General features: G+C 39.2%; 2 protein-coding genes across 2 annotated transcripts; both read left to right on the top strand.

Moving 5' to 3' along the window:
• The first annotated feature begins 6,959 nt into the window (after nt 1–6,959).
• LOC112199648 lies at nt 6,960–7,793 on the top strand. Its single transcript, XM_024340627.2, has one exon. It carries the CDS (start codon nt 6,977–6,979, stop codon nt 7,532–7,534), a length of 558 nt encoding a protein of 185 aa, XP_024196395.2. The 5' UTR covers nt 6,960–6,976; the 3' UTR covers nt 7,535–7,793.
• On the top strand, nt 7,600–8,491 carry LOC112199647. The gene is made up of 2 exons (XM_024340626.1): nt 7,600–7,817; nt 7,909–8,491. The coding sequence occupies exons 1-2, from the start codon at nt 7,600–7,602 to the stop codon at nt 8,489–8,491; spliced, it is 801 nt and encodes a 266-aa protein (XP_024196394.1).
• Nucleotides 8,492–12,481: the final 3,990 nt, after the last annotated feature.

Genomic DNA, 12,481 nt, shown 5'->3' with positions numbered 1-12,481 from the left:
AGGACTCGAAAGATAGTAACTATTCCTTGGGCTCAAGTCTGTGTCTCAAAGCAGGAAAGAGGCCTTGGTATTCGCAATTTATCCTCTCTTAATTTAGCTGCTATTTTGAAGTTTGCTTGAGACTCTTATACCTCTTCTTCTCAATGGGGAGAATATGTGCGGTCTAGGTATCCAATTTTGAATAATAGCAAATTGGGTTATCGTAAGTCTTCAATTTGGCCAGGCTTCCGGTCAATTGCTTCTCATTTTGTTCGGAATTGTCGATGGTTGTTTGGGGATGGTAAATCTGTGTCATTTTGGAAGGATAAATGACTTCAAGCTCCTATTTTGGAAACTTTGGTTATCTCAAATTGGTCCCATTTAAGTAATCTTCAAATGGCAGATTTTATTTCACATCATTAATGGCAACTTCCTCCTTTCTTTTATCACACTTTTTCGGTTTTGGCTAGACAGATTTCAGATATTGCTCTCCCTCTTACTGAGAAGTCAGATATACTTATTTGGGAGCCTTCTTCCTCTGGTGAGCTATCCTTCTCTGCCGGCTATTAATTTTTGCGGCATCATCTTAGTGTAAAGGATTGGGCTTCTAATTTATGGTGGCCTTTCATCCCCCCTCGTTATTCTTTCTTAGTTTGGAGAATCTTATTTGATCGGCTCCCTACTGATGATCGAGTAAAAATAGGTGGGATTCCTGTTGTGTCTATTTGTCAGTTATGTTATAGTTCTGCGGAATCTTCATTACATTTATTTTTACACTGCCCTTTTGCCCAACGGGTTTGGAGATGGTTGACTGCTCAATTTGGTATTTCTTTTTCTTCTTTTGACTCTCTGTTAGACTTTTGGGTGAGCTATTGTCGAAAGCCTTTCTCCTCTCAACTCTTTAATTTGTGGCTAGCGGCTGGCATGTTTACTTTTATGGCAATATGGAAGGCTCGGAATAGGCTAAGGTTTGATAATTGTCCCGTATCTTTTCTATTATGTGTTGTTCTATTATGGCATTGATTCGTCAAATTAGTTTGTTTGCTCCTGGTCACAATAAGGGTGTTCTGGATGCCCAATTATTGTCTTCTCTTAGAGTTGCTCCTAAACGCGGTAAGGCTCCCAAAGTTCACCATGTTTTTTGGAAATGGCCAATTTTTCCTTGGGTCAAAGTAAACACTGATGGCTTGGCGAAAGGCAATCCAGGCCCGACAGCTTGTGAGGTGTGTTTCGAGATGCCTTAGGAGGTTTTTTAGGGAGTTTTTGTCAGTCACTTGGCTGAAATTCTTCCTTCTATTCTGAACTTTATGCTGTTATCTTGGCTATCAAAATTGCCTTTGCTAGATGGTGGTTCCATTTATGGTTGGAAAGTGATTCTATTAATGTGGTAGCTTGCTTTTCTTCTAGGTCCTTTTCTCCTCCATGGAATTTAAGAGTTCGTTGGGGCAATTGTCTCTCTAAAGTACACCAAATGAATTTTCGATGTAGTCATATTTTTAGAGAAGGTAATGTTGTAGCTGACAAGATGGCAAATCTGGGAATCTCAAATGCAACGTTTACTTGGTATGATAATCCTCCTAGTGAGCTCCACAGGTTTCTACAAGCTGATTATTTGGGTTTTCCAAATTATCGTTTTTCATAGTGGAAGGGTTGCCTTATTTTTATGGATGGTAAAAATAGAAAAGATAAGAAGTGCCTATTTATTTTGTCTTTTAGTATTATGTTTGTTTTGGAAGCGGTCTTGGCCTAGTCCCCCGCTTCTCAATGATTTTTTGTATCTTCTTACTTTGCAATTTTGTTTTCTCTCTTGGCAAGGTTTGGTCTAACCCCCTTGCTATGTATCTTTTTTTTACTTGATTTTTAATAAATTCGGGTAAGAGAGCTGAGTTAGCTCTTACACCGCTTCTTGAAAAAAAAAAAAAAATCGGGTAGAAAGATTGTAAAATCGATATTGAAAAACATATATATGTAATAGGCATTAGTTCATCTTATGCCCAAGTGGAAGGAATACTGGATGACATATACATAGTTTATCTACTTTATATTAAACCAACTGAACAGGTTTCATTAATCAGAAGAATAGAAATTAACGAAGTCAAATTGCATGGTTTAAGTAATTGTAAAAAAAAAAAAAAAACGCCGCTCTCTCTCTATCTCTCTAGGGTTAGGGTTTTTCACGTTCTGTTCAAGTTTCAACTGCCTCATCATGAGTTCCATTGATGCCATGGCTGCCCGACTCGCCTCTTCTTTTGCACTGGCAGAGGGAAAGAAGAAGGTAGATCTCCATCCATCGCAAGGCAAGAGCTTGCGACAATCTGAAGTTTTTATGGTTGGAAAACTCCTCACTGCTAGGGAGTTCAAGGTCCGTTCCTTCCTAGGTATGTTTCGATTTGCCTAGAGGGTCAATGGGACGTTGCAAGTTGAAGAAGCTGCAGGAGGTAGGGTTTTGTTCACTTTTTCAGATTTTACAGACCGAGCTAGGAGTTTGGAGGGGCGCACCATGGGGTTTTAACCGTGCTCTTGTGGCTTTGGCTGAGTATGATGGGGTTATGCCAATTGAGAAGGTGCCATTGGTGAAATCCTCCTATTGGATCACGCTGCAGGGTATTCCACCTGCGTTTAGATCTGAAAGGGTGATGACGATGATCGGATATACGTTGGGAGACTTTCAGGAGATTGATAAGCATGGGAAGAAGGTTGGCAAGTACCGGATTAGGGTTGAGATTCCTCTGATCAGGCCATTGTCCTTTCAACATTGGTATTAGATGGAGGATACAGTAGAGTTTCTATGCAAATTCAGGTATGATAAGTTGTTTGGGAGGTGTGGAGTGTGTGGGTTGATCACCCATGTTGGACTGCCATGCTCGGGGCCGCCGTTGAACGAAGAAGATGATGCTGCAGAACGCATGGAATTAGGGCCGCCGCCGGTGGCGCAGGGTAATGCCATGCAGGTCGGGATCGGCGGCTTGACTACGGGGTCGGGTTCTGAAGGTTGCAGCCATGAAGCTGCGTTCAATCCTAGGGTTTCTTTCAATGGGCACAGTTTGATCTTCAAGACTCAACTCCCTAGGATGATCCCTGAGCAACTCCTGTGCAATCCTACATATTTGGCGCAAAAACCACATCGTAAGGTAAGCATTAGAGAGATAGATGAGTCTGATGGTATGGTGGAATCATTAACAGGCAAGCGTCGTTCTAGGGTTGAGGCTGAAATCACCATATCTCCAAAGAAACTCAAATTGAGTTTGGCAGTTGGTAAAAAAAATCTGGAGCCTGTTGATATGGGGCTGGTCTCACTGCCACAGAATGTTCAAGGCATTCTGAAGAAGAAGAGAGGGAGGCCGGTGGGAAGCAAAAATAAAATCCCATCTGGTACTGCGGCAAAGATGAAGGACTTGAAGGTAGATGGTGTTGGGAAGCAGAAGTCTGCTAAGAAGAGTCTGTTGTCTAACCTGAATGGTGCAGATGCTACTGCAAGCTCTAATCCGAAAGGAAAGGAGCTAGTTGTGAATAGATCTTCATTGTCTAGGGTTTCAAGCCTATGTAGGTTGGGAGAGCTTCTATAAGTTTTCTGAGACTTTTCTAGTTACTTGCTTGTACCACAATTGCGTGATTGGCAGGTAGGGACTAGTTGAATGATTTCCTTTCCTTAGAAGACGAGGTAATCCTTTCTTGTATAGGCTTGCATCAAGCGAGCGCTTTTAGAACTTTAATTGTTTGCATTTTCTTAGATAGGTTGTACTGGTTGTTACTTACGGGGTTTCTTATTTGAGGGTTTGTAGACTCTTGCCTTTTCATGGCTATTGATTCTAATAATATCAATTTCTATTAAAAAAAAATTAATCAGAAGAATAGACTACAAGTAGATACTAAGACACATCATTCATGAAGTCATTAGAGATGATCCTGAACTAGATACACTAAATTTATACGTTGATATCAAACAAGTTCATGTGGCCCACGAATTCGAATACAATCACACAAAATAAGTCGTGCTGAACAATAGTCCATTAATAGGCAGTTCGAAACTCAGGCAATTTTTGTTGATGTATCATGTACGTAACCAAGTGAAGACGGAAAAGCCCAAAAACAAGAGTCTTTTGGGTTTTCACTTTGTTTCGGGCGGGACATCCCCGCCAAAACTCTTCCTCACTGCCCCGAATTAGGGTTTCGTTTAAAGCCAGTAAGCCACAACTCTCACTTTCACCTCTATACCCAAAACCCATCTAAAAAGTCGGTACAGAACAGCTTCATGAGACTCAAGAACAGAAAGATCAACAGCGTTGAGCAACTAGAAGAAGAAGAAGAATGGCAACCCAAAGGTCCTTGCAGGTTTCATGAGCTTCCGCACGGTTTAGTCATGGACATTCTCTCCAGGCTCTTTCTTAAAACCCTCTTCAAATGCAGGTGTGTTTGCAAGTCCTAGCTTTTCATCACAGAGGACCCTTATTTTACTCATCTCTGCCTTTCAAGAGTACCCATTGGTATCTTGATCAAGACCATTCCCATCAATAGGAATTCAAGGATTATTGATTTGACCCAAATTGAACAATCTACTGGATCTCACTTCCAGCTTGAGAAAGTGAGATTTAGTCCCAAATATAGCCTACCCCCCATTTCTGATTTTGATCTGATCAACTCCTGCAATGGCTGACTTCTTTTGGTTGGCATTGGAATAGATGTTTGCAATCCAGTTTCGGGTGAGTACATCACTATTCCGCTTCCTAAAGAAGCTTGCCTCAATATAGCTTTTTAGGACTTGGTTATAGCGCCTCAACCAATGAGTACAAAGTGTTGCAAAGTAGCTCATGCATAAACAAAGCTAAGGTCCTTGACGCTGAGTGTGAGGCTCTGATATACAGAATTGGTACCGGAGGAGGAGCTTGGAGAAGCATCGGAAAAACTCCTCCGGACGAAACTCGGGACCCTCCGTTTAGTTCTTTTCTACATGGAGCTCTTCACTAGATTTCCGCTGGTTCTCAAAATTTTGTGTTTATACATTCATTCAACTTTGAAACAGAAAAGTTTGGCACGCTACCCCCTATGAAGCATGGATACTTCAAAAATCTGACTATGGTGTATCGTATCCGTATCCGATACGGATACGATACGCACTGGGTACGTATCTAGGACCTTCAAAACGTATCATTGACTATGTAGCATCAGTTGACTTTTTTGATATGTCTTGGATACGGTTTGACAAAATTTTGGATACGTTTTGGGGGTATTTCGGATAATTTCCTATCACTTTCAACCCGATACACACGAAGCCGAGTGCGACTTCGATCAGATTCAGTTTTCTCTTCGCATCAGATTCAGTTCTCTCTTCGCTTCTTCGCGGCATCCCTTTCTGAGTTTCTGTTCGTTGCTTCTTCCCGAGTTCGCACTTCGCAGCAAGTGGGTATGTTCAGATCGAAAGCTTGAAGCTAGTGGGTATGTTCAGTTCGAAAGATTGAAGCTTTAACATCTGTGGGTTGAAGGCTTAAAGGTTGAAGCCTTGAAGGTCGAGTTCTCTGAAGACTATCTTCGCATCTCTGTTTGTTGCATGATGGGTATGTTCTGAATTGAAAGCCTTGAAGGTTGAAGCTCTGTGGGAGTGTGGGTTGAAGGGTTGAAGCTTGAAGATTGGACCAGCAATTCTCTGAAGACTACTTCGCATCTCTGTTTGTTGCTTGATGGGTATGTTCTGAATTGAAAGCCTTGAAGGTTGAAGCTCTGTGGGAGTGTGGGTTGAAGGGTTGAAGCTTGAAGATTGGACCAGCAGTTCTCTGAAGACTATCTTCGCATCTCTGAAGACTATTAATTGCTCCAGCAGTTCCCTGAAGGGTTGAACCTTCAACTTGTTCTGTCACTTCTGTGGGCTATTATTAAAGGTATGATTTTTGGATCATCTTATATTAATTATAGTGAGTAGGCCAGTAGGTTTGGAATCAATTATGTTTTGGAGTATGAATTATCGTTTAATTAAGTCTGTTACATGAATGTTTTGGAATCAGTTACATGAATGTTTAATTAAGTTTGTTACATGAATGTTTTGGAGTATGAATTACGTTTTGGAATCAGTTACATGAATGTTTAATTAAGTCTGTTACATGAATGTTTTGGAGTATGAATTACGTTTTGGAATCAGTTACATGAATGTTTAATTAAGTCTTGGCAGCAACCATATATTTATCGTTTTTATTGTTATTCTTACCTGTTTAGGAAGATGAGCGATGCAAATGTAACAGCAACAGCAACAGCAACAGCAACAGCAACAGCAACAGATTCATCTACTAATGAGGGTGAACCCAGTGGAAGTGTGGGAGATAATAATAAGGGTTCTCCTTTGTGGAAATTTGTTACGGTCCTTGTTCAACCTAAGAAAGGTGAAGGAGGCAATTGTACATTCAAGTGTCATTTTTGCAATGGTACTTTCCATGGATCACATTATAGAGTGAGGTTGCATCTTCTCAAGATTAGTGGCAAAGGGATTAGAATATGTAGGTCAATCCCGGACGAGAAGAAAAGAGAGGTTGAAGGCTTGGTAGAACTGTAGAAGCTTATGAGACCGGTAAAAAGAGAGGACAACCTAGACTAGTTCCTCTCCCTTCATCAAGCATTGAAGGTTCTTCAAGTGGAAGTACATATGGGCTAGATTTAATGGATGAAGTAGTGGAGGTTCCAAAGAAGAGGAAGGGAGTAAGTGGACCGCTTGAAAAGGCGTTCAATAACAATGCTAGAGAACAATTGGATTGTGAAATAGCAAGAATGTTTTATACCAGTGGTTTGTCATTCAACCTTGCCAAGAATCCACACTATATTCGTTCTTATAATCGGGCTGCTTCTTGTCCAATTCCTGGTTATCGGGTAATGCTTTGAGAACCACTCTTCTACACAAAGAAAGGATGCACATTGAGAAGATGTTGAACCGATTAAGCTCTCATGGCAACAAAAGGGTGTTAGTGTGTGTAGTGATGGGTGGTCTGATTCTCAAAGAAGATCACTTATCAATGTTATGGCAGCTTGTGAATCTGGACCTATGTTTTTGAGAGCAGTGAACTGTGAAGGGGATTCGAAAGACAGGTTCTTCATTTCTGACTTGCTCATTGATAGTATTTTGGAGATTGGTCCACAACATGTTGTCCAGGTAATCACTGATAATGCTAGCAATTGCAAAGCTGCTGGAGCTATTATTAATGCTAGATTTCCACACATATTTTGGACTCCATGTGTTGTGCATACACTAAACCTTGCTTTGAAGAACATATGCACACCAAGTTCCATTACTTCTAATAAGGTTGCTTATGATGCATGTAATTGGATTTCACAAGTTGCTGAGGATGTGTGGTTCATAAAGAATTTCATTATGAACCATGGTATGAGGTTGGCTATGTTTAATGAGCACTCCCACTTGAAGATGTTATCCATTGCTGATACACGCTTTGCATCCATTGTTGTGATGCTTAAGAGATTTAGGAAGATCAAGCAATCTCTAGAACGGATGGTGATAAGTGATCAATGGGAAGCTTATAGAGATGATGATGTGACAAAAGCAAGGGCCGTGAAAGACTGATATTAGATGATGATGCTTGGGCAAAGATTGATTACATACTTGCCTTCACATTACCCATCTATGAGATGCTTAGGAGGAGTGATACGGATGAGCCATGTGTTCACAAGGTTTATGAGTGGTGGGATGCTATGATTGAGCAAGTAAAGGCCGCTATCTATAAACAAGAAGGCAAAGAACATGAAGAGCCTTCGGAATTTTATGATGTGGTGTACACGATTTTGCTAGCAAGATGGACCAAGAGTTCCTCACCTCTTCATTGCACGGCACATTCATTGAATCCAAGGTAAATTTGAACTATTTATTTGAGATTGAGTTTAGATTTTTACTTCCAACTACAAATTGTTAATTTTTTGTTATATATATGGACCTTGTAGATATTATAGCATGGAATATCTTCATGGAGCTCCTAATCGTCTTCCTCCACATCAAGATAGTGAGATTTCTAAGGAAAGAAAAGAATGTCTTAAGAAATACTATGCTAATGAAGAGGAAAGACGAAGTGTGAATGAGGAGTTTGCCTCTTTTTCGGCATGCTTGGATGAATTTGCAAGTAGTGATTCTATCAATGATAGAGGTAAGATGCCACCAATGAAATGGTGGGTTGTCCATGGATCTAGTACACCAAATCTCCAAAGGTTAGCTTTAAAGCTACTAGGACAACCTTGTTCCTCCTCATGTTGTGAAAGAAATTGGAGCACCTACAAGTTTATTCACTCTTTGAGGAGGAATAGGATTACACCACAAAGAGCCGAAGATTTGGTGTTTGTGCACAATAATCTTCGGCTTTTATCAAGGAGAACTCCACAATACAAATGTGGAGAGATGTGGGATATTGGAGGGGATGATTTTGACTCAATGGATACGGTTAATGGAGGCATTCTTGAGGTTGCCAACCTCTCTCTTGATGAACCGGAATTGGAGGGTGTAATCTTTGATGATGAGGATGAAGTTGATTGAAGTTGTGCAAGTTTTGGAAGCTTGTTTGTGCTTGAACTTAGTTTTAATTTATGTTGCTTGAACTATTTGTTAAGTAATTTGATCCTTTGACTTATGTTTTGTTTGATTGTTTGAATATTATGTCTTTCAATTGCTTGTTTCATTGCAATTCCATCATTTTATATGCAATATTCATCAAATATATTTATTAACACTATATATATATATATATATATATATATATTTTTTTTTTACATATTATTTTATAAATATGTCCAAAATGTATCGTATCCTGTTTTTTTGAAAAAAAACGTATCCACGTATCATATCGTATCGCACCCCGTACCCCGTACCCGTGTCAGTGCATCATAGGCTACCCCCACTTGGCTACTTTAAACCAATTCAGCAGAAATCTAAACAGTGTCTTAAATTGGGAGTGTTAGAAGGTTGTCTCTTTTTATGTGTATGTGGTGATGAGCCTCGACAATTTGACATGTGGGTTATGAAGGATTATGGTGTGGAAAAGTCTTGGACAAAAACTCTTGTTTTTGAAGGCTTGTATCCACCACCAGAACTCAACAATGATGCTGATGAACCGCTGGTGTTTTTGAGGAATGGGGACATCCTATTGTCCTACAATGATCAGATTGTGGTTTGTTATAATCAAGGAAGAAAGAGTCTCAGGAAAGCTAGAGTTACCTGGACTAAGTTGAGTTTTCGTGCAATTGGTTACAATCCATCCTTTGTTTCACTCAGTCAAAAGGAGAGGATGTGAAAAGGTACTACTAATTTTATGTTTGATAGAAATTTATTTTTGCAGTTCTCTGCTACAACATTTTGTTTTGCATTTGTTTCTGGGAGCTGATATTTCTGTAGGTAAATGTGACGTTGTATGTATTGATTTTACAAAAATATGTTAAGAGTGTTGTATGCTAAGTTCTGCTAGTCTTTCTTACTAATGCATATGGATGCTTTGAATTATACTATATGGTGTCTATGTCTCGTCATATCTGAAGAAGCAGGGGTGAGTCATGCACTCTTGCTTATCATGGAAAATGCAGCTCTTGCTTATGTAGGTTTGTTCAACAAAAGAGATGTGTTACTTTTCAGTGACAGATATCATTTCACCAAGTATGAATCCACTTATCAGTATAGGTACCGGATAGTATCTCTTGTCTGTGAGTCGTGATGAATGGTAGAGCATTACAGAGCATTTGAGTATTAATAAATTATCTCATTGATGCTGGATCCATACCCTTTGGAAACACTCAAAACATTTATTGTATACTTAAAAAGAGAATTCATGGAGAGAATGAAACAGTCAGTGATTAGCATGTAATTAACAGAAGGAAGACTTACAAGGCTTGTTCATATGATGTACACAATAGATCAGAAGTTCAATTCATAAGTTTCACAGGTAAAAGGATAAAGTTGTTCTGAAAATATGCAAGTCACTTGCTGACGCTATACCATGGTTGGTGAGCTCCTAGTGCAGACATTCTGGTTAACTATGAATTTGTAAATGTTCTGAGAATGGGATAAAGATATTGATCGTTGATTTATGTCAATGATGTTTCATTCTGTTTTTGTCTAAAGATTTATGTCCATGATATGCAGGGTAAGAAACAAAAAGAAATCCATTGGGGTAGGGAGTAGTGGTTGTTGAGCTCACCACCATGCCCCGCCAAAAGTCCACAAAACATAACTTGTGCTCTGGATTGCCTGCTTGAGAAGGTCTTCCTAGATCCACTAATTCATCTTTGAGTTATCATTGTTCAGATCAAATGATGTTCTTGTGCCACTTGTTAGTCAGTTATTGCTTTCTTTAAACGATCTCATTTCTGATTTAGCTTGCAGGATTAAGATTGCATGCGCTAGCTATATGCAGTGGGTACTTCTGTTTCTTCTCAGCAATATGTCAACAATGTTTTCTGTCGATGGTTTTTATTAATGCCAAAGCAACTCTGCTTCTGTTTCTCAGCAAAGACCTCAGAAAGGCTTTCTTTTTGTCGTTTGGTGCTCTACTTTTATAGACTAAAATGCAGGGATAACTTTTTTTTTTAAGACATTATTATTAAGAACTTTTGAAGTTAAGACCCTTCTATCAACAAAGTGCCTAGTTATATTAACTTCAAGTATTTGAACAGGGGATTTGCTACTTATGATGCTTCAATATACGTTCACTCTCAAATTTCAGATGAATTGAAGACTTGGACTGTAACTAGACAATAATTTGAAGTTAATTGAAGATGTAAGAATCTCATTATACTATTATAGCATACTCATCCACGAGGACCAAACATGCCCTCCTGTGTTGAGAATCTCTCATGATATGGAAATATTTAGGTGTAAATGCTAATTGTTTCCCTTCACATTTTGTCAAATTACAAGTTATGTTTGTTCTCATGTTGTGTTGCCTATCCAGGAGGATTCATCGTCTTTGTGGCCATTTCCTAATAAAGGTACACGTTATCCACTTTCTATTTACATTTCCTATCACTATTTTTCTTCATCTCACCGTTCCTTTATTGCCAATATTACTCGAAATGTGGAACCTAATAGTTTTGCAGAGGCCATAAAAAATCATCAATGCCAAGAAGCAATGACATCTGAAATTCAAGCTTGGAGGGTAACAACACCTGGAGCCTTACTCCTCTTCCTCCCGGCAAGGAACCCATTGGCTGCAAATGAGTGTACAAGGTCAAGTATAATTCAGATGGCACCATTAAACGTTACAAGGCCCGCCTCGTTGCCAAGGGTTACACCCAAGTTGAAGGGGTGGATTATTGTGAGACTTTTTCACCCACTGCCATGCTCACCACATTTAGGTGTCTCCTCGCTATTGCTGCCTCCTGAAATTGGAGTCTTCATCCAATGGACGTACAAAATGCATTCCTTCATGGTTTATATGCTTCCTCCACCTGGATTCAGTCGACAGGGGGAGAATCTGGTATGTCGACTAAATAAGTCATTGCATGGTCTCAAACAAGCTTGCCGAAATTGGTTCTCCAAATTTTCCAATGCTATTCAAAAGGCTGATTACAGGCAATCCAAGGCTGATTATTCATTATTTACACGTGTGGTTGGTAATTCTTTCACTGCTGTGCTCATTTATGTTGACGATATTGTGCTAATTGGAAATGATCCCAAAGCCATTGAATTATTAAAGGCATTTCTTCATAAGGAATTTCACATAAATGATCTTGGCAATCTTAAATATTTCTTGGGCATTGAAGTCTCACGGTCTAAGAAATGAATTTTCGTTTCTCAACGAAAATATGCATTAGATATTCTACTCGATGCAAGTCTTACAGGAGCACGTCCATGTCATTTTCCTATAGAACAAAATTTAAATCTTACACCTAAAAATGGGGAAATTCTTAAAGATCTCACACGTTATCGGAGATTGATTGGGAAACTCATTTATCTCACTATGACAAGACCAAATATTGTGTATTCTGTTCGGATTCTTAGCCAATTCATGAAGCAGCCAAGAAAACCTCATATGGAAGCTGCCATGAGAGTATTGCATTTTATTAAGGGAAATCCGGGTAAAGGCATTTTCTTTCCATCAGAAAATGATTTGGCTTTAAAAGCTTGTTGTGACTCAGATTGGGCAAGTTGTCCAACAACAAGAAAGTCAACAACTGGATATTCTGTTTTCCTTGGTAATTCATTAATTTCTTGGAAATCTAAGAAGGTAATGTGGTGTGTTCATCAGCAGAAGCCGAGTACCGTGCTATGGCTATGACTTGTCGAGAATTAACTTGGTTGAGGTACATTTTACAAGATTTTCATATTATTCATGATAAACCTGCTTCTTTGTATTGTGACAACCAAGCTGCATTACATATTGCCACCAACCCAGTTTTTCATGAAAGAACAAAACATATAGAGATTGACTGTCATGTGGTTCGAGAGAAGCTACAAGCCGGATTGATTTCTACTAGATATGTTCCTTCTTCTCTACAAATTGCAGACATTTTCACAAAGACATTGGGAAGAGATAGT

Source organism: Rosa chinensis, chromosome 4 (genome assembly GCF_002994745.2).
Source record: "Rosa chinensis cultivar Old Blush chromosome 4, RchiOBHm-V2, whole genome shotgun sequence".
NCBI lineage: Eukaryota > Viridiplantae > Streptophyta > Magnoliopsida > Rosales > Rosaceae > Rosa > Rosa chinensis.
This window is presented reverse-complemented; position numbering and strand designations above follow the sequence as displayed.

Coding starts and splice junctions, on each gene's coding strand:
- LOC112199647 (XM_024340626.1), top strand. CDS start 7,600: ATGCTTAGGAGGAGTGATACGGATGAGCCATGTGTTCACAAGGTTTAT. Junction 7,818..7,908: donor GCACATTCATTGAATCCAAG/GTAAATTTGAAC, acceptor TGGACCTTGTAG/ATATTATAGCATGGAATATC.
- LOC112199648 (XM_024340627.2), top strand. CDS start 6,977: ATGGCAGCTTGTGAATCTGGACCTATGTTTTTGAGAGCAGTGAACTGT.